A 22,754-nucleotide genomic window follows, 5' to 3' on the forward strand; every position below is an offset into this window, starting at 1 on the left:
GGGGGGGGGCAGGCAAAGACTTCAAGGCTGTGCCCCCGTGATTAGGGCTGCTTAGTAAGTTTGACTACTTTCCAGAAATGGCTGTTCTGAAGGAGAGGGCACAGTCCTTCAAGCAGCCCCCAGGCCTCAGGATTTGAGATTAATTGCCATTGGGGGTTACACATCCTGTAAGTTAAATATATTTCAGTTCATTGCACATCAGCTCCAGAGCTTGTCATCACAGCTCAGCAAGACCATCTGCAGCCAGGCACTTCCTCACGGGAGGAGAGCAATGGGGGGGGGGGGGGTTGCGGGGATGTGGAGGGCGGAGTGGCCCGTGGAACGTCTATGTTGAAAGTGAACGAATGAAAGGAAACTTTTGCTCTTACTGTCCCCCACTCTTCCCAGCAGGTCTTTTATCAAGTTCTGGCTTTCTGAAGAATGCATCATTGTCCTCAGAAGACCCCAAGCAGAGATGAGGGGCTGGGGGAAGTTGGTGGGTGGATGGGGGTGTGGAATGACCCAGGGCTCTGCATGCAGCAAGCTAAGTGCTGAGAATGGTTTTGAACCTCTTCTCTGCCCTTTTTTTTTTTCCTTCCATTGAGTGGGGGTGGATGATGTGGTTGGAGGGAGGGGGCGGAGAGAGGAAAAAGCAATGACAGTAGGGAAGCGAGAGTATTTGGCACTTAGGTACCATCTGGGCCTCTCTCTCTCATGTTCCTTTGTTTGTAGGATCCGGTTCAGGAGCTGTCTTGCTTTTCCAGTCCCCAAGCTTTCCTCACATTTCAGCAGAAGGTTTGAGTCACCCTGCCACGTAAAGAGCCATGTCCAGATGAGATGTGGCCGAGGACAAGGGAACATGCAAGGGCTAGTAGAAGCAAGTTCTCAATACCAACGCTGTCTCATAATCAGTTGCAGAAAGGAAATCTTTTTGTAACTATGTATATTCTCTTCCTTGATTTGATACACATAATGTGTGTGTGTGTGTGTGTGTGTGTGTGTGTGTGTGTGTGTGTATGTATTTGTATTTATCAGTTCCTTTTCTTTCTTCACCCCCACCTTTGTCCAATCTAAGGTGGTTAACCCTATAATTGGGCATTTAATTTGTTGGATGTCAAAGGAAGATTGCATCTGGACTAGGAGTGAATGTTCCGAGAGCTCAAGCCACACGTGGCATATTCTGTGTCTTTCTATTTCTTTTTAGGGGGCAGGTGAGTGCACCCTCAGTTGTGTGAGGGACAGTTGTGTCGCCTTAGGGATAAAATGATGTTGTTATTTTCCTTTTGGGGATGTTCTAATCTTGGAGGAGAAGGGTCGACCGTGCTCACTTACTTGCTCCTCAGCATCCTTCCCATGTTGTCTAAGGTCTCCTTGGCAGGCCAGGGGGAAGCCAGAAATCGCATTTCTTCCAATTCCCTTTCCTCCAGGGTTTGGCTCGCACTTGTCCATGAGATGTTCTCAGATGAGATAGGAAAGATGGAAGAAAGGGAAAGCCATTCTCTGGAAACCATTGCAGTCAGGTGTGGGGGCAGCTGTAGCTCCCCAGTGAGCTCTTGAGGACCCTGCATCTCCCCCTCACCCCCACCTCACTTCTGGGGCCTGAGGTGGTGGCAGCTTCCCAGACACCCAAGAATTTCAGTCATTACCTGCTATGGCTCCCCTACCCACTTCTCTTCCCACCCTCGAAAAGTCTGAGACTCTGATTTCTACGTGAAATCCTTTGCTTTGTATTACGATTTTAATACACCAGGAATACATGGAGAAGTGTTTTTTGTTTTCCCTGAAGAATGCCAGTTGCAGCCTCCGTGTCCTGGTGCGGGGGTATGCATTCGTCTCTCACACCACCTGACAAGCCCTGGCTTCTGATGGGCTTGAACTTTTCAGCACGTTGCCCAGCAGTGTTTGTTGCAGGGAATTCTGTCCCAGTGCCAAGGCAGGCATGGCTAGTGGGAGAACAAGTGTTCTGCACTGTCTCACCACAGCCACTGTGTGGGTCTGGTGACAAGGGAAGCGTCAGCCTGGAGTCGCCTGCTGTCAAGCTGGGGGTTGTCGGGTGGGCGACCTTGTCCGGAAGTACCAGAATCTAGACAGAGGCAGCACAGTCTGCCAGGCCAGAGCCCTTCCTTCAGGCAGGGAGCTTGCTTCTGCAGTGGGTGTCCAGCCTGGGCCACAGTGGCTTCAGACACAGAGGAGCCTGTCTGATGGCGGCCTGAGCGCATGAGCAGGAAGCTTGGCACCGAGCGGGGGCTCGTGGAAGTGATGGAGAGCACGGACTCTGCAGTCTGAATTCTGCCCCAGCACTCTTAAGCTGCGTGACCTTGGGCAAGTCTCTACACCCTTGGCCCTTACTTTTCTCATCTGTACAGTGGGGATACCGCATTAAGAATATCTACCTCCTGGGGTTGTGAATCCAGGTAAAGGGCTTGAAACAGGATCTGACTCCTAATGAGCATTAGGTGAGAATAAGCTGGCATTATTGTTATGATATCAAGGAGAGACAAGTTCTTGAAATAATGGAAACTTAGGGCAAAAGGGGAAGAGATTCTGAGGACAGAATCCCTAGTCCAGGCTGCTGTGGACTCACCCGGGTCTCCTACAGGGAGTGGGGAGGCTGCAGGTGGAAGGTAGGAGAGGTTTTCACTCAACTCTGGGAGGCAGTGGGGCCTGTGCTCTAGCAGAGTGGGGGAGGTGGAGGCATCCTCTTCCTTGGCAGAGAACACAGCCCAGCAGGGCAGTGTGAACTGGCAGGAAGGTGACAGTGCCTGGCAGGGGACACGTGCCTGGGTGCTGACTGGGCTTGCTCTGGGCCTCATGCCAGACCCCCTTGAGATCACCTAAAATAGCTGAGGGGAGACTTTGCAAGAGGTGGAAGGTCCCATTTTAGTAGAAGGTGTGAGCGCTGGGTTATACTTAGATCAGAAACCAGTCCCTTGAGTGGAAAATAACCCAGGGCTTTGGTGACAGACAGACCTGGTTGGAATCCCACCTCTGTCACTGACTAAACTGTAAATATGTGGTGAGCAGGGGCCATCCTATTTGATGTGGAGTCCATAGAAGGATTCAGTACATGCAGGAGTGCATTTCATATCCTGGAACCTCAGTTTCCATATCTGTAACATGGAGAGGGTGTAGTGACCACAACGTTGACACAAGGATGGCATCAGACAATGCCCACAGGCACCCAAAGTTCCTACTGGATTCTATGTTCCTTCTGTTTTATAGTAAATATTCAGTATCTTGCTTAAGATAGAAACAGAATACATTTCTTGAGTCAAACTGATTAATGCTGCTTTAGTGCAGTAAATGGAGTCCATTCTATACTTGCCAAAGTTTAGATCCTTTCAGAGAAGAGATCATACCTCTTACAGGCTTTTCCCCCCAATCTGATCAGTACTTTTCAATCTCAATGCTTTCTGACAAAAATCAAAATATAGCCAGTGATTGGTGAGTACTGCTGAACTTTTGGAGAGTAAAAGATGGCAGACAGGTTACTAAATACTTGAAACATACTATGGTCTGACTTGGAAAAGCTACAATGTAGGAAAATATGTTGATTTGGACCCAATAATTCAGAATAGGTAAACACTACACATTATCATGAGACCTTTTCTTTCCATGCACATTTGAAGTGCTTTCTGACCGACTGTGTTCGGGCAAACTTGGAATAATGGAGTTGCTACTTGCGTTTGTGCCCATGGAGGGCCTCCAGAAACGACTGAATGAATCATCAACAGGAAAGGGTCTGTTTCATGTTTGGTCCGCTTTCTTCCTTTTGACTCTTTCCAGTCAATCCTCCATGCTGTGCCACTGGACACCAGGCACCTAAACTTACTAAATCTGACTTCAGGTTTTCAAATCATCAAATCACCTCGCTCTAGCTTGCAGGTGCTTCTGTTCCTCTCCTGTGTTGCAAAATGCATGGGTTTTATTGTTACGCTTTTCTTCCGAATCAGAAATATATTTGGTTAGCTCCCGAGGGTTGATATTATATTCTGAATGATTGAAATTGCTTGCTATCTTAACTGTCAGGATGGGTATGATGAACTTAATTTTTTTGAAGGAGAATGAAACAAGCAGGTATCAAATGTACTGCTAATGCCAATATGCCTTAATATGACTTGATTTTGTACCCCTCTCTACTTATTGAATCGAAGTGTTTATTTTCACATCTACTTTAGATGACATGGTGTATTGTTAAGAGCAAAATCACTGCTTGTAAAGTTTCTTCATTTCTGACACCTTTCAATTCTGTTTCGAGATCAGGGAGACCTTCCCGCTGTGCAGAAAATATTATTTATTGATGTGGGATAAATTTTCTTTAAGAACAAGTCAAAGCTACTTAATATGAGCATATCAACTGAATGACCTGAATAACAAAACATATCAAAATGTGAATCACCACTGTCAGATGCAAGCTTTTAACAACTTTAATTGATATAATTAATATGCAATATGTCTTACAACAAATGTAGATACAATGACATCAAATATCAAAGAAGTTGGACATCTTTCCATCTTTAAATGATGTTGGCTAACTCACCCCAAGAAAGCAATGCGGCATTGGTCTCTTGGTTAGCACTATTACCAGTACCAACTAGCACTTTTAAAATCAACGTTGAAATGGTACATTCATTTGCCAAAAAGAGGTTAAAGGCAAAGAGGGTGAATCAACGTGCAAATCAACACGGCCCAGTTGCAAAATTCACTTCCCGTACACGAGGGATTGAACCATGCACCTTGCAAGCAAGATGAAGGGCAAACGGATGACATCAAACCAAAATCAACTCCCTAAAGAACTCAGAAGACTTCAGGCTGGTGAAGGCCAGAGGCCTACTGCTGTTCGTGCTCAGGTATCCATCCTGTGTTACCCTAACCTCCTGGATCCTAACTCAATAATCTGTGAGACGTAGGTCCTGGGACATCTTTTCATGTGGAGATGGAAACCATTCTCCTGGTCCCAGGCACGGTTCACCCTGCAGTCAGCTGCGCTGGGGGGGGGGAGCTCAGAGCTGGGACAGCTGCCTGATGCAGCCAAGATACAGCTGTCGTTCTATAGATTTAAGTCTAAACAACACACCAGTATAAAAACAAACAAGAAACTGAAACTGAGATCACTTATATATCTATGTAATACGTAAGATGTCTATAAATACTTTTCTCCAGAAACCGAAAACACTGTAGACATCGTTTCATGAATCCTCACAACACATTTGTGAGGTAGCATGGGGTGAGGTCAATATGAAAGCATCGCCCTCATTTAAGAAATGAAGACAGACATCCAGGGAGGGCAGGAGACTTCACTGGGGCCAAGAGAAAAGAAAACAAAGTTGAATCCCACTCTTCATCATTTGCAGTCTATGGTCTAGAAGAGGCTGCTTGCCTCCTTCCTGCTCTGACAGTCTGTCCCTTTATGACTAGTCCTATTCCTGGATGAAATGTGCTTGTTTTAGATCCACTGGAGCAATTTCCCTTGGACAGACCTGGGCAGAATCTCTCCCTGACATATAGGACATCAATTATCAGCATGTATTTTGGGTGTGTGTGTGTGTTTCAAGCAACATATGTTGAATACAGTTATTCAAATTCTTTGGCCAACTCAGAAAAAAAGTACTTGGCAAAATAAGGTTCATCCTATAGCTATTTTATACTGACATAATAAGGAGGGTTAGGGTTTTTCATGGGAAGCCGTCGCTTTGCTGAATACACTGGCTTTAGGTCCAGAACCCTCTCTTTGCCATAAGGATTTGGAAGTTAACAGGAGCAAACCCAACAAGAGCTCTTGCACAACAAGGGCTCTGGTGAGGGCAGATGCTTACTGAGTCTGTAGTCATAGTCGGGCAGTGTACCCCGGGAGGACGCCAGTCCCTCTGACCCAGTACTTGGGACTGGAGCAGCATCCGGGAGAGCACCGCTCTAAAGGTGTTTCGTGGACATTTCGTCCAAATGTGTGTGGCCGAGGGAGAAAAAAAAGGATGTCCTGTTGTTACTGAATTGTCCTTTACTGAACTGAAAGCCTATAGGCTTTATGAAGGGGGGTGGGGTGGGGGGAGAGAGACAATTACTCAGGCCCGGCACGGCTGGAGGGAGCACCATGGGTCATCCCTCACCATTTTTCTGAGAATGCCCATTTTTTAAAATTTTTAATAATCAGAGATATCAGAATTCCTGGCAGCCTACTTCTCATTACCTAGTCCTGTTGTAAAATACGTCTGGGGCTTGCTCATTCTCCTCTGACACGTAAGGAGTTCAGGAATAATTTCAGAGCATGGGAAGGCAGGCTGGGGACAGTGGCACAGCTCCTAGCATCTCTGAATAGCATGGCAGCAGTGGTTTTCATGTCGGTACTTTGCTGGACCACAGCAAGTGATAGGTTGAGCTGAGGGTCAAATTTCTGGAAACAGCCATGGCAGCAGGTCCAAGTTTAGAAATAAAATTGATCCAGTTTCAAGTTCTTTATGACATTGTAGGACACTGTAGGACAATAGAACGCATTCCGAATCAGGACCCAATGGATATTTTCTAATCCATGAAGTTTCCTACTCCAATCAGGACATAAGATGCCGGTTACTAACTTCAGGCATTTCAGGAGGATAGCATTCTAGCTATGAAATAAAGCTATCTAGAGAACACACAGAAGGAAAAAGGCAACCACACATGCCAAAACAACCCATCAGCCAACAACACTGAATACTTTTTAGGTAACAATTTAACCAGTCATTTCATTTAGTTAAAACATGTTACTAATCTGGGAGTGTCTTATCTTGTCACAAGGGGCATTTCAATAAACCAGGGTTTCACAAACTCAGCACTACCGACATTTTGGTCCGGGTCATTCTTTGCTGTGGTGGCCTGTCTTGTGCATTGTAGGGGCTTTAGCGCATCCATGGTGTGTACCTACTAGTAGCACCCCCAAGTTGTGACACTCAAAAATGTCACGAGACATTTCTAAATGTTCCGGGGCGGGGGGGAGGGCAGGCAAAACTGTCTGCCAGTTGATAACCACCGCAGTAAATGGACATCTGCAAACATGATCAGTTCTTTTTCAAAATTCGAGATCTAGGAGCTTAAGACCATGTACCTAGGAGTGTTTATTAAGTAGAGGGCAGAATTAGCAAGGTAAGCATAGGGGAAGAATAAATGGCTTAATCGTGGTGTCTGTTTCCTATGGAAATGCCTCACTGAGCCACTGCAGACAGACTGATAACTTTACAATTTTTTACAAAACAGTCTACAGCCGTTATCCAGCAGACAGTAAGGCAGTGAGCCAGCTGTTTTGTGGGTATAAAGCAAGGATTCTCGAGGTTCCTCCGAGCAGTGGATGTCTCTGTTAGTTATTGGGGGCTGATTCCTAGTTTCCCCCAGGTGGTCCTCCGTGCAGGTCACTGCCGCCCTCCCATCCCGGCCTCCTCCACTGCCCCACCGCACCTCCCCCTTTCTCTTCTCTAACTAAACTCCTCTCCTAGCCTTGTCCTTGGGAGAGCCTGTGGGCCGGGATGCCGGGAGCAGCTGACTAGAATGGGCACCCTGAGCAGAGATGGACGGCCTGGAGGGGAGAACAGGTAGAGGGCACGCTGAGATCTGACAGCAACGTGCTACGCTGTCCCTCGGCCTGCTGGCCTCCTCCAGGGCACCGTCTAGTTTCTTCCTCCATTAATTAGGCAGTTAAGAAGCTGGGATCCAGCTCACGGAGCCAAGCAGGCATCCTGTCAGATACAACCAGGTAAAAACAGAGATTAAAAAGGAATCCAAGCAGCCCCTGCTTGCTCACCTGCAGGGTGAAATCCTCCCAGTACTCATCTCCTTTCCCTCATTTCATGGAGATGTAATGTATGTAATTTCCTAAATAAAAAGTTTAAGAAATACCACAAACAAAAAGTTCCCCTAAAAGTAACCCCCCCTGCCGACGGAAGAACTCAACCCTGGCCTCCAGTCCCTCTTACGGTGGATCCTGCGGTGGGTACAGAAGCTTCTACCACGGTGGGCGGCGTGCGGCTCCAGCTCCAGGTTGGCCCTTTTCAGCTGCAAAGAAGCCCCCACTCACCTTTAAACAATGATTCTTTTTGTACCAGAAAGGGGAAGTTATAGCAGCCAGAGGAGAGGGAGGAAAACAAAACAACCAAACCAACGAAACAGGACTTAAGAGATTGTCGCTCGATGTCTCAGGTGCTTGTATGAATCCTACGGGGAAAGCACTTATAAATAAACCACAGTCCTTCCTCGTCCCGGCTATGTTCCTTCGTTAGGAGTCGTCGTACAGAGGATTGTTGTAGTTTCCCCAGGATCCGTAGTCATGATCATCCAGAAGCCTTCCGTAGGAGGAGTGCCTGGTGGGGGGAGGAGAGCGCTGTGGTTATGTAGAGAAGTTGCCTGTCTGAGGAGAGCTGAATGCCTGGCAGCCTGCCCGGGGGAGGCTTCCAGGGCCCGCAGGAGGGGAGACATGATTTTTCCACCCGCCAGCCCTGGAGGCCTCAGTCTACACACCCCTGGAAGTTAGGACTGCTCACGTGGGAGCCCCGCTGGCCCCTTCCATTGAGATCAGCTGGGTCCTTGTCTCTCTACTTGACCTCTAGTGCTGGAGAAGGAGGAGGGCCCATTCCTATGGCTACTTAATAAGAAGTAATAGCAAAGGGAAGGTTGCACTGCTGGCATTTGACTTCAGTCCTGGACTGAATTTTCCCAGGAATCATAATGACGCCACCACAACCACTGCTGCTGTCCCTTCCACCTCCTGACCTGCATATGGTGTTTTACAATCTACACGATGTTTCTGTGTTCCATTTTCACTTGACCCTCAAAATAAGGCCACAGAGAGAAATTGCTTATTTCTCTGACGGGGAAAAGTTCTCTCTCCGAGCTATTGATTGATGTGCACAAAGTTACTCAACTGAGCTATCAGTCAGATTCTTACCTCCTGGGTCTAGATCCCGTGCTCTGAGCTTCCCAGTGTCTGATTAGCATCCTTAGTTCAATGGCAATTTGGGTTTAACAGGCTTCGATTGGTCATTCTGGGAACCTGTCTCACAATTAGTATTATTTCTGTAAGAAACTGAAATCAGATAGTTCTCACTCCTTTGTTTAAAACCTCGGAGTGGCTCCTTATGCTCCGGGTCTGGCCCCTGTTATATTTCTGAACACATGAGCTGCTATTCGAGTCCTTCTTGTTCCCTCTGCTCCAACCATGCCTCCTTGCTCTGCCCCATCACATCTGGCAGACTCTTGCCTCAGGGCCTTTGCACATACTGTTCCCTCAGCTTGGAACAGCTGGCTTCCAGATTGCCTTCCTTCACCTCTGTCAAGTCTTTGCACAAATGTCACCTTCTCAGTGAGGCCTTTCTTAAGAACTCTATTTAACTTGCAACTCCCACCCCGCACTCGCAGCATTCCTGGCTTAATTTTCTCAAAGTATTCATCACCTACTAACATACTATATAATTTACTTGTTTATTTTCTTATCACCACCTCCCCCAACTAAACTGTAAGTATGGATGATCTGCCTGCTTTGTTTGTTCTTGGCACTATCTCCAATGCCCAGCAGAATATCCAGCACATAGTAAGCCCTTAATAAATGTTTTTGGAAGAAACAGTGATTGGGGGGAAAAAAAATCCCAAAAGCCTATCTGTTCACAAGATGGGAGCTTCCCAGAGAGGTTTATAGTCATTGTATGGCTAAAAGTACTGTCAGGATTAGGAGAACATCACAAAATGAGCATCGAGGGGCTCTGAGGTTCATGTTCGTGTGTGAATGATTACGCCTTGCCACTGGAAATCATGTCTGCTATATATAGTACCGGCAAACGGGCCCATTCCCTCTCATTTTTTTCTCAGCTCGATATGAAAACTGAACAAAATGAAAACAGAATCTGAAAGGCACAAAAAGTATTTGTTATACCTCTATCTGTTGCTGAAATAACTGCTGTTGCTCTTCTGAAGCTTATTTACATATGCAGGTATTTGAAAAGAGACGATCTGTGGCAAAGCACCAGGCCCTTGCTGAGTTGGTTTTAGATTCTTAGTCCTCAAAATTCTGAGGGCTGGTTCAGCTGAGCTAGCCTGTGCACCTGGAAATTTGAGGATGTTCCACAATGCTTTGTTTACCCTAAAGGCCCGCTCACTTCCGTGGGTGTGAGAAGGACAGAGACCATTCGTAACACGCCACTGATTTTCTGATCGACGGGAAGAGGGGAGGCCAGTTTTGGTACACAAGATCACTGGCCATGCATTGCCAACACGTCCCCCCCACATTTAACCCCTCCAGCCTCAATCAAATCCTCAAGAGGATGGTTGAGCAATGGAAGCTAGAGAATGAACAAGTAAAAACCTGGGGATTGTATGACTGGAGCTGAGCCTAAATTTTAGCATGACTTACGGTTGCAAGCCTGGCCAACATCTACCTAGTAAACCTGCTCCTTTATTGATAGGGTACCCCTGCCTCACCCTTGTATGGTAATATAACTTCTTGCAGCGTTTTCTATCTATCATATAATTTTATTCTCAAGAAGTATCAGTTGGGTCAATAGATGTATGTCCTCAAATATGTTTTTAATCCCCTGTTTCTTCATCTATAAAATGGAGAAACTTACAATGTGTTCAAGCTGGTGGGAGGATTAAATGAGGTAATGCATATAAAAGCCCTGGCACATAGTAAATGCACAGTAAATGTTGGCCAGTACTGCTTTTTCATTTTTATTATAATGAAACTTACACAAGCACATGGCAAATCTGCAAATAGTAGAAAAGGCCACAGAGGGAAAAGCAAGCCTCCCTCCCACCAGGAACTCCTGAAACCATACTCCAGGCACAGTTATAAAACCAGATTCTTATATTATTATTATTTGAATTTCTTTTTTGAAGCATTATGCTGGTGTGGGGTCAGAGGATTAAAAACTCTTGGTCATCAGGTTTTCCTGCTTATATTTAGTCCAGACAAGACTATTTGATCAGAACTGTACCCTAATCTGCTGTTTTATGAGAGATGTTCACTACACGAATACTAGAAAAATAAAAGCAAAGGATGGGTCTTTACTTTCATTTTTCTTTGCCTTCTTGTTGGAATGAACAGGGAGTTGAGCAAAATACCAATAACTGAGGAAAGTGAAGCAAGAGCTATAGATAAGCCCTATTTGGGAATGTAGTGAAGCTGGAGGGCTTGTTTTAATATATTAATGAGCCTAAGCAAGAAGAATTGGGTGTGCTGGGATGCAAGCCAGGTTTGAATCAATCCTCTAATACTGGAGAGAGAGGAAGACAAACACGCCTGTGTGTGTGTGTGTGTGTGTGTGTGTGTGTGATGAGAATAACTAATGATCCTTTTAAACTATCTCTCTAGGTCAGAGCTTCTTAAATCATGCATGTTTTAGATGGCAAAGGGGAGGTTTTCAGATTGGTACCTGTGGAGTCCACGAGGGGCAAACAACCTCACCCCTGAGATAAGGAAAGTGGGGCTCGAGGAATCTCGATCCCTTTGTCTGCATGATTTAATGGCAGAGCTGGTACTGACATCTGGGTCTCCCAGCTGCCTTCTGCAACACGGCTTCATCTCACTTCACTCTCAAGAGCAGTCAGTACGAACGGCCTCATCACCAGGCCAGACCAGTTTTGTTTACTCAGTTTCTTCCGCAAGTCTGGCACCACCCAACATAGCTACGCCTCTTCACCGTGCCTCGGCTCCCTTAGATGGTAAACCTCTTGGGGGCAGACTGCCTCTTGCTTTTCTTTGAATTTTCTGAACATCTCACACGCAGCTCTTGAGGCAGAGTGGCTCTTTCTTAAATATTTGATGATGAGGGCTGACATCAGGTACACAGAAATAGTGCAGATGGAGTTTGCTTGGTCAATACCAGCAGGGATTTCTACGGCCTGGGGCAATTCATTGTGTAATATAACTGGGCAGAGTGAAAATATTGTTAAAGAATATAAAGGCTCAGAGCCACATTTTGACCTTAATTATAGGAAGAGGAAAGAGAATTCAAGCTAAATTTCTCTGAGGCAATGATGTGGCTTTAAAGCACTCAGCACAGAGCTCACAGTCCCTGTTAATCAATGGCCCTGTGCTGTGAGCACCGTGCTGCCGCTACTGTATGGGTTAGTGAGCTAAAAGCAGAACCCGGGGGGACAAAATAGGGAGTGATTTATGTCAAGCCCTGGCCTCATGGCTTCCTTCCCAAACGGCTTTGCTCTAACAGGAAGCAGTCCTCGTCCCTAATTGCTGATGCCCTGTGACAACTAGTACACGCAGCGATGACATCTGCCGTTGGAGGCCTTCTCCACAACTCCAAAATGGTACCTATTTTATGATAACTGTAGCATTGATATTTAATGGAACTCAACTGTCTTTGAAAATGAATGGAGCGTTTTACTTCCCTTGTGCCGACACACACTGATTTGAGAAAACGCCTTCTCCTTTACAAGGGTCAAGCCCAGGTCTCCCTCTAGGCTCCAGCTTTGCTTACTGTGGCACCTCCCCAAGTTCTCTCCTCTCGAGTCAAGTGAGTCCTGTCATTCAATTGTGAGCACTTATTATGTGCTAAGAAGGAGGGATATAAAGATGAAAAAGATATGGCTTAGTACTGGGAAAACACAGCCTAACTTACAGCTCATTAGTCGCTGGTAATTAAGCCTTCAGACTATGATCATCCATCTGCAAAGCCAGTTTGGTACAGCTGCCACTGTCTCCTTTGTTTCTGTTGGGGGCTTGCTTTCTCTGATTGTCATTTCCCTGCCTGGCTCCTTTCATTTAAAGATTCACTGAAACCTTACAATCTATTAGGCCCTATTCAGGGGCCAGGAGATACTTCAGTGAGCTAAACAGACCAAAACCCCTGTCCAAAGGGACCTTATGTTCCAGTGGGGGCAGGCACAACAAATAAGACATGAAAAATATCATGGTGGATGGTAATGTGTGCAGTGGAGGACAACAGAGCAACAAAGGGGAATGAGGAGTTCCAAATGTGAGGTGGGGATTGTCATTAGGATTATGGTGATCAGAAAAAAGTCTCACTAACATGACATTTGAACAGACAGGTGAGTGAGATGCGGTATGAGCCATGTGGATGCCTGAGATAAACCATACAGAGAGAACAGAAGGTGCAGGGGCTCTGAGGAAGAACCAAACAACATATCAGTGTGCTAGCTGCTGAACTGTAATTGTTTCAAAATAAATTATTTAATTATTGAAATGATTTTAGATTTATAGGAAAATTGCACAGATGGTACAAAGACTTCGCGTATGTCTTTCACCCCTCTTCCTTTGATATTGTCATCTTACATAGCCATGGCACATTTGTCCAAACTAGGAAAGGAACACGTCAGTGAAGGTTTTGAGGCTAAGAAAGCTGTGACCATTAGGGGTGAATTTACAGTTACTGTAGCAAGTTAGTGGCAGAATCAGTATCATAATTTAGGAAACCTATCAGTCCTATCTTTCTACCCAAATCCCAGTGATGGAAACATTCCAATCATTCATTTCAAGGTGTTCTGTCCACAGTCTGGGTTTCTTTTAAAGAGCAGTTACTTTTGAATTTATCTTTAAATAATCACCTTTACTTTGAAGGAGTAGATGAAATTTGTGTTTCCTATTTTAAAATTATCTGCCTATATCATCCTGGCAGATACTCGTCACAGAAAAGGCCTGCATACTGAAACACCTGTTTATTTGTAAAGAAGTTCAGAGTCACGAGGTAACTAACGAAAGTGTATGGTTTTAACAGATTCCCACAAGCTTCCCCTTTTCTAAACCTCGTTTCCCCATATTTGGAGTAAATGACCACTGCCGCCATACCCCAAATTTTGCTACCCAGAATCATTCACTTCTCCAGGAAGTACGTATACAACAATCATTGTATGTCAGGTACTGCCAGGGGCTTTCTGTCCTTCTAGCGGAGCAGACTGACAAAGAAGGCGCGATTCCAGGATAGGGAACTGAGTCGTACAAAGGAGAAGCATGCAGTAAGGGGTTCCCCATGGGGATGGTGGAGAGGAGGCTTCCCAGAGAGCATCTCTTTTAAGCTAGGCGATTTGGAATTAGCCAGATAAAAAAGAGGTGAACCAAACACCTCTGGCAGGGGGATCAGCATGTCCAAAGTAACCAAGACACGAAGCAGTGGGGCACCGTATCTAGCGTGTGTGTGTTTGGAGTGTTGGGAGATGGGGGTAGGTCAGGGCTACTCAAAGTATGGTTCTCACACCCAGCAGCATTGGCCTCACCTGTGAGCTGCCACACTGCATCAGAACCTATGGGACCAGACCCAGGAAACTGTGCTGGTGGTTTTTGTTTTTGTTTTGGGGGGGACTGTTTTGAAATGTATTTCTTCTAAAGACCCTTAATGACAGATATGTGAACAGGGACAATGGTCATGAGGAATGCACTAGACACTTGAAGGAGAAAAAGTGATGAATAGATTATATAAGTGAGTTCAGATATAAATACAGGTTTTTTCAATCATAAACATTTTTATAGACTGGTATTTGCTAATCCCACATGTTTTCACAGATTGATATTGGTCTATAAGTGGATAGAATTGATGTCTAAGCATAAATATGCTAAGTTGGAACATGACAATGAGGTGTCCAATATCCATCAAAGCTGTTTTTCCAATGTTTAGCAGAAAGGAGCACCCAACTTTGCTTAGATAAGCCATGGACACATTCTGCAGATAAAATACAGGATACTAAATTAAATTTCATTTTTGTTTTCATTTAAGTTCTTTTTTTATAATAATTGTTTATTATGTTAGTCCCCATCATTTAATTTCTTTTAAGACCTACTTCCTTCCTGAAGACTTTGCATGGTATCACCTGTAAGCATCTTCCCCTTTTTTGGATTACTGTCAAAATAAGGTAGGATGTGACTAATTGGGGTTTACGAGAACATTCAGGAGGAGCTGTTAACATCGCCGAGTCATCACCTGAAAGGAAACTGTGTTTTTAATAAGCTCCCCCATTGATTCTTATGCACATTAACGTTTCAGAACCGTTAAGCTAGAGAATCAAGTCAAGCGGACCTACAGAATGCCAAAAGCCTATCTAAAAACGTCAACCTATCAGTAACAAATTCTAGAAGATCTTAGACTTTATGGCTGGCTGGGCCTACTCTTTAAAACCTACCAACGACCAAAAGGCATCCCGTTGTATAAAATGTAATCACTGGAAGACTTAAAGCAAAACAGGTGACTTGTAACAAAATGCCTTACGAGCCAGGCCCTGTTGTGTCTATAAATCAAGATCACATTTATTTTTGTGAAGGGAACAGCCCGTGTTGTCCGTCTGGGTTACCCACACCTAATTATAGCACCATCCACATTGCTGGCGATAGCAGATACGGTCTCCCGCGCAGGGGATTATCTCGTGGCAGAACAGTTTTGAGCCAATTTAAACAAAAGCAAAACCGACTTACCTCATTCTTCAATCAGCACTAATTAAAGACACCCTTCTGCAAGAGGCAGGCAGGCCTTTTGCGTTCTTTTGCAGTTGCACACAAGCCTTGGAATCAAGACTGCCCAGAAGTAGTTCTGCTTATGAGCCTATAACACGGACGCAGCCTCACAGGTGCGTAGAGCACAACACGACTGAAACCAGCAAATGGGACATGGAAGTCTGCCCATCAGTGCCTCATTAGAAAATGGAGCTGCTGTGTCATCCTCCCCGTCCCCCTCCCCCCCAAATCCCCAGTGCCTACTGAATGGGACGCCTGCGACCATCTCTGAGCACCGCGGTAGTAAGCACTGCTGCACACGAATTACGACAACAGGACTTAGCCCTTCCACTGCCCTCACCTCGCACCAGGGGCTGAATGTCTCTCCGTATTATAATTTAATCCTCATAACAATCCCGAGTTGGGCATTAGGTATTAGTATTACCTAACCTGAGTAGAACTATAAAGCTGATCACAGAGTGATTGATAAATTTGCCCTACAGTACAGTTCTTAACCACCAGGTGCTCTGTATTTCTTCTTCAAAACAGCCTTGAGAGATAGGTGTTATCCACTCTATTTTTACAGATGAAGAAACTAAGGATCAGGGAGATTAGAACTTGCCCAAGGCCACTTCAACATAAGAAGAAGGGTCCGTGTCAAACCTGACGGCGAAGCCCACGTTCCTCTGTCCCCGGCACACCACCGCCAGCGAAGACGCGGGGTCGGGGATGGAGAAGAGCCCCGCAGGCTCAGGCAGTTCATGTTTGTAAGTCACTTCCAACAGTGGCTTAGATGACAGAAGGAGGTGGTGCTCTAGGCAGGGGATATTGTGACAGAACGAGGGGTCTTGCATCCCCGAGGAAAAGGGGTGTGGAAAGAAATGGCGGAGGTGGCCGATGTCTTCAGAGGGAGTCAGAATTTGGGAAAAGGTGAAAACTACTGAGCCAGTTGGCAGAGCTTACAAGACATGCCCTTCTCTTGGTTGTGGGGCTGCCCTTTGAAGCAGACTCTTCTTTTGCATTTGCAGGGACCCTGGCTGAACCAGGCTGATAGCCCAGGGCTGCAGGCCAGAAACGAGTGGTTTCCTCCTGGGCTGTGATTTCAGCCACTTGCTGCTCCAGCCAAGTGAGCTGAAGGACCACTGGAGACAGACCTCTTGGCATGTTACTGTTCTCAGAAATCTGGGATGATAGGAACAGAATAAATTTCCAGCCAAGGGAAAACCTAACCCTAGGTACACATGCACACAAGCATGTGTGTGTGTTCACATGCATCCACACACACACACACACATTTGTCAATTGAGCCACATGTATTTTTGATGAATGGTAAGAATCTGACAAAATAACACTCGAAAGGGTTTTGGCACAGCCTTAAGATGCGTGAGGGCTCTTAACCTCCTTATGTTATCATTCTGCCAAAATAATTAACAGAGCAGCAGAAAGGGGCTTTCCTTAGGGGGTTTCTAAACAGGAGTCTGATCACTTTATCCATCCTTAAATTTATAGTCCTGAAGATAAATAATAATCTTAAACTTAATCCCACTGGGCCTTTCTACATTTAAGAAGAAGGACCTACATGGGGGAGAGAAACAATGACTACCTCATTTTAATCATTCACTGAATTTATCTGGTGTTGAGAAAGCCTGGAGAAAACACTCTTTAAATTTTTAAAATAAAACGTTATGCAATTTTAATCAGCACTCATTAGAACCAATTTTAATGACCTGCTAACAAAATATTCCAAACACAGAATGTTCTGCAATGGCAGGATTGTGTCTCATCACTGATGGGGCCCCAGTGCTTAGAGGAGGGCCTGGCACATAGCTGATGCTTAGTAACTGTCAAGCAGCTGTTTTACTGGGGGCCCTTCCTTCCACTTGACCACTGTGATGACAATGATGGCAGTGGTATGTACTTGGGAAGCAGTTGTCCATTAATTTTCCCAACAATGCTACCAACTAGTTAATATTATGGCCCTCATGTTACAGAGGAAGGAGAAGTGAGGGTTAGTGAAGCTCCGTGACATGCTCAGGTCACACCAGAACCTGCTAAAAACTGGTAGAGCTTGGATTCCAACTGAGGTCTCCTTGCTTCTGGAGTCTGAGTTCTTACTGTTCTAGACTGCCTGTCTATAGTCAGTAGTTTGAGTTCTTGCCTGGAGTCAAGACGAAGATCATTTTTGGCAAGTGTGTGGCAAGAGGAAAGCATTTCTCTTCCCCTCCACATTCCAGTGGAGGTCCTATTTTTTGGGACCCAGCTCTCCAGAAACTCACCACTGTGACTGCAAAATGATTCTGAAGTTTATCTGTAAGTTCCGTTTTTGCCTCCTCCCACCCCAACACAAAGAGACACTGCTATAAAGTGGGAATGAGGGTCCCTGACTAGTTCATCAAAGCCAAGTTGACTCCTAATGAAAACAGTGTATCTGCATTGATAAACTAGTAACGACATGGATAGAAAAGTGTACCATTTAGTAAGATATAATTCATAAAACTAAGTTTTCTGGTCAAGGAAATACAGACTTAGCGAAGAAAAGAGATTATTTTAAGCTATGAAGGAGTCAAGGATGCTTTTCATAAAGGCTTTTAGACACAGGTAACGCTGGCCCTTTAATTCCAATTTCTCTTTGAAACCTGGCTTTCCGGTTCTTTGTACCTTAGCTACAGGTGATATTATAAGGCACTCTCATACTAGACACCATCATTAGATTGATCTGCACAATTTAGAACAAAAGATGGAGGGAGATAAAAGGGGAAGAGGAGGGGAGAGGTTCCTGGTGGGTGTTGGTTTGGGCTGGGGGGAGCAGAGGAAATGAGAGAGGGCAGCAAAGGGAATGTGTGATAGAGACGATAAATGAAATACGTGGGCTCCATGCGGGCAAGCAGGGCAGGAGGGAGGCACCGGGCACGCAGCTCTGGAGGTAGCAGCCCAGCTGCGGGGAAGAGAGGTCGTCGGTCAGGAGCATACGTGTGTGGGTGCATGGTAGTGCCTGCGTGACTGTATATTCTTACATCTCGTTGTTTACTTATTCAGTTTTTTTTTTTTTTAATTTTTGGTTGTTATTTATTTGACAGAGACAGCCAGTGAGAGAGGGAACACAAGCAGGGGGAGTGGGAGAGGAAGAAGCAGGCTCATAGCAGAGGAGCCTGATGTGGGGCTCGATCCCAGAACGCCGGGATCACACCCCGAGCCGAAGGCAGACGCTTAACGACTGCGCCACCCAGGCGCCCCTACTTATTCAGTTTTTTGAGCATCTTCTTTGCGCCTAATCCTGTGCTCACAGAGTCTGGGTCCTCATGGAGCTTAACATTTTTTTGTGTGGGGAAAAGAGACAATAAATAAGTAAACAAATATATAAAACAATGAATAAAATAATAAACAGTGGTAATAACCAGGACAAAAGTCATGAGGCACCAAACTGGAAGTCTCCTGGAGCATGTGATGTGAAAACCTTGCATGAGAAAGAGCTAGAAGAAAAGCCTTCAGAGACAGGGTCCGGCAAGAGCCAAGGGCCTGGAAAGAAAAAGGGCCTGGTGCCTTCCAAGAATCAGACAGAAAGCCAGTGTGACTGCAGCTCGGTGGTTCAGAGGGAGAGAGAGAAGTGATGAGTGAGAAGAGCTAGGACAGGCTCCATGAACGACCTTGAGGGCCAAGCTGGGGGGTTAGAATTTAATTCGAAGTACAGGGGGAAGCCACCGGGGGCTTGTAAGGGACGGAGTGGCAGGGTCTCCTCGGAGCTACCATAAAGATGGCTCCAGCCGTTAACAAGAGAGTGGGTCGGAGGTCGGAGAGTGGCTGTGCTCGTCATAGTGGCACGTGCCCTTTCATCCCTTGTTAGAGGCACTGTACAGACTGGCAAACAAGATTGTCACTTGCCATTAGGCATGTTCTAGCTGTAAGGACCCTCAGGGTAAGTCATGTGGTTTTTGAGCCTTTGGGATTTCACAAAGCAGTAGACAGCAAAATTGGGGGCTCACAGACTATTGCAACTTTCTATTTAGCTAAAGCAAGTAAAAAGTCAGCTGCCATCTGTGATCACCTTCATTTAATAAAAGATGAGATATCTTAAAAATATAAGGACATAATCTCAGGGACGGATATCTAATTTTATAGAAAACACCTTCCTTCCTTCCTTCCTTCCTTCCTTCTTTCCTTCCTTCCTTCCTTCCTTCCTTCCTTCCTTCCTTCCTTCCTTCCTTTCAGATTTTTTACTTAATTGAGAGACAGAGAGAGACAGCACAAGCAGGGGGGAGGAGCAGAAAGAGAGGGAGAGGCAGGGAGCCGATGTGGGACTCAATCCCAAGAGCCTGGGATCATGACCTAAGCTGAAGGCAGATGCGTAACCAACTGAGCCACCCAGGTGCCCCGAAAACACTACAATTTCCTTGTACTTTCAACATCTTGCTTTAGGATCAGTGAACACCTCCATACAGACTGGGCACACAACCACACAGCAGTATTCCGAACATCAATATTTATGAACCACTGAGCTCCCGCCTCTGCCCCATTTCACAGAGGAAGAACCTGAGGTTCAGGAGGCAGGTGGCTTTCTCAGGGGAGCAGAGTTACAGACAGAGGGCCAAGGCCTCCGTCTCCTGACTGCAAGTTCGTTCTCGTTCCATTACATCATTGTGCTGTAGATGTCAGCTTATTTCTTCTGCTTTGCAAGGCTCAAATACAGTACCATGGATTCCCGTCCAGAATACACTACGCCGCCCATTGTTCCATCCCTACCAGCATGTCCGAGAGCGAAGATACTTATCAGGACACAAGCACTCAGCAAACCAGCTCTCAGCCTGCAGCCTGATAAAATGGAATCCTTTCCTCCATAAGGAAGAATAGGGCGCGTCTCACCTGATCTTCAGATACGCTGCAACTCCAAACACCAACAACACCACGGCAATGACTGTCACCGTAATGGCGGCGATGCTGCCTGCGGAGGAGGAAAGGCACAGGGAGAAGATGAAGGAAGGGCATTCACTTCCAATCAGTCTGCACAGAAGTCAGAGCTGGAACAAAACCCAGCATCTTAATTCTGTTACCAATACACTTCTCAGGCTCCGAGAGATTGGGTCAGTGGCCAACATTACCGAGACCTTTTGGCTGGCCTGGAGCTCCGGAAACAGTCTCCAGGAATATTTGTTGTTTTAAGAACGACACCCATCTGTTGCTGCTGCTGTCGTTGGTGGCAGGGGTAGGGGATTTCACATCTCCTGACATCCTACTTTCTTCTTTTATGGGTTCTGGCTCCTCTTCCTACCATTCGTGAGAGCTTGGGAGGCTTAGGGGGCTCTATGCAAGGGTCACTACAAAGTAACGTGGCTGGTTCTTAAAGAAACCAGAACCACGCAGCTGTATCAGTAGTGTCCACTTCAAAAGAATCATCTTGGTAGGAGATGCACTAATTTTAATGATGCCATCAAATCAAAGCGTTTTTGTTTTGTTTTTTTTTAAACTCCTTTTTGGGAAGTGTGTTGAGTTTTCATCCTTGAAAGGTCCATTTGATTTTGTAGAAATTAAAATCAAGTTAGGTGTAAAAATAAGGTCTGGTCTGATAGGTAACACTATTTTCTCTGTATGGAAATAACCAGGTGTAATTATAAAGTAACATGAATGTTTTATTGTGTAATTTGAAATCTGGCTCCAAAGGCAACTATTCATGGGCAGTTAAAAACCCTTTGAGCATGTAGCTTTGTAAGAATAACCATACTGCTTCCAAAGATTACTACCTGAAAGCACAACACTCCTTTTTGTCTGAGCTTTGGACTAATAATGTATATACTTCAGCTTTATTTCATCTGAGAAATGCAAAGAATCAACTGGGCTCTTGTCCCCTAATAGTGAAAGTGACTTTTTTGGCACTAAAGCTGGTATTAGGGACCCCACGTACTCTTTCAGGCCACTGGGAAACCGTCCACTACTTCAACAAATGAACGGGACTCTCAGCCGCACTGGAAAGAGCATCAGAGGTCTGGAGTCCGAATTTGTGGATTCAAGTATGGCTCCATCATTAGCTGTGTATGTAGCACGGGTTATTTACAAAACACTGACTCACCTGCCATTCACCTGCAGCAACTGAGGAAGAAGACTGCTCTCCCCTCCCCCATGGCTTTAGGAGGGATTAAATGAGGTGCCACATACACCAAGTGCAAATCTTATCCACAATGTACCGTCCTGGACCAGTGCCCACCTGTCGTGTACTGGATCTCAAGGGTGGTGGACCTGCCCCCACATTTTTGGAGATTTATCATTTGTGATTATTTAGTCATTTCTCCCTTTTTTTCTTTCCCTCTGTTATGAACGGCTTTTGTATATTGTTCTTCTCTTTAGCCCTTCCACCAAAGGAATTAGAGCAGAGCTAAGAAGTAAATCAGTCTAGTTATTAACTCTTTAGTAACTCCCCAAAAGTTTTGAGTGAAAGAAGTCTACATCAAACTTCCATGCTCTCTCTGCTGGTTAGAATTTCTAAAAGAGAGCCAAAGAGGTCCACTGCTAACTCACACTGAGGCTAAGAGCAGAGCTTGGTGTGTCCACACAGACTGACCACACTCCACTTCCAGAGCTTCTGCACATGGGGAGGCTCATATGCCCACCTCCTTGCTCCTGGAATCCTTCAGAGCTAGATTCGTATAATTATCAGGTTAATTCTCTTCCCTTTTTTACTACAGTAAAGACAGAATTATGGCACCGAATACTCAGATGTGCAGACTGGATCAAGTAGAGAAAGTTCGAGGTCAGATCCCCTTATGGAAAACTTCCACCCCTGCTTTGAAAGGCTGCACTTAGCTTCACAGCCTCCAAACTGTGCTGAAATTAGAACAATTCAAAGTTCACTGAAGCCTCTTAAAAGCTCTTTTAAGAGCTTGTGAAATGAGGATTATGACTGCAAGGTAAATTGATGGGGGCCTTTCAAGATTCAAAGAGATACAGTGGTTGCAATTAGGAGCTGTTTAAAAACTGACCTTTAAATTTAATTTGCCCCTTTCAAAAAAACACAAAACAAGCGAAACAAAAAACGACAGGGGAAGAGATAGACTATAGTTGATTTCTCTAAGATTCTTCTTTCTTGTGCCAGCAGTTACATACAGGAAACTGTAGGTTTGACCTTTTTCAAAGTTTCTTTCCTAACCCTAGGCAGTTGAATCGCCTCCAATTCTGCGATTTACTGGATATATTTATACAGTGCCTCTTTCTAAAGATAAGTCAGGCAGTTCCCCAGCTCAAGTGCTGTTCTTTTTCAAAACACGGCAAGTGGTAGAGTGACCCGCTGCCCCTGTAAGTGGCTGGTGGCTGTCTGTTTAGCTCTCGAAGTAGCCTCAGTCCTCACATGGGGCTCTCAAGGCCATCCTTCCTTGTTCACAAG

At 45.4% G+C, this 22,754-nt stretch overlaps 1 protein-coding gene across 1 annotated transcript in view; it reads right to left on the bottom strand.

Annotated features, from left to right (window-relative positions):
* Window positions 1-4,390: 4,390 nt before the first annotated feature.
* Window positions 4,391-22,754, bottom strand: part of PARM1 (prostate androgen-regulated mucin-like protein 1) — a 103,890-nt gene continuing 85,526 nt past the window's right edge. Inside the window, exons 3-4 of the mRNA XM_040625116.1 lie at window positions 20,246-20,324; window positions 4,391-8,303 (exon numbers count right to left, since the gene is read on the bottom strand). Of these exons, the coding sequence (XP_040481050.1) occupies window positions 8,219-8,303; window positions 20,246-20,324 (164 nt within the window). The 3' untranslated portion in view covers window positions 4,391-8,218. The remainder of the gene's footprint in view (window positions 8,304-20,245; window positions 20,325-22,754) is intronic.

This window comes from Ursus maritimus, unplaced genomic scaffold (assembly GCF_017311325.1).
Source record: "Ursus maritimus isolate PB19 unplaced genomic scaffold, ASM1731132v1 scaffold_8, whole genome shotgun sequence".
In the NCBI taxonomy this organism is placed as follows: Eukaryota; Metazoa; Chordata; class Mammalia; order Carnivora; family Ursidae; genus Ursus; species Ursus maritimus.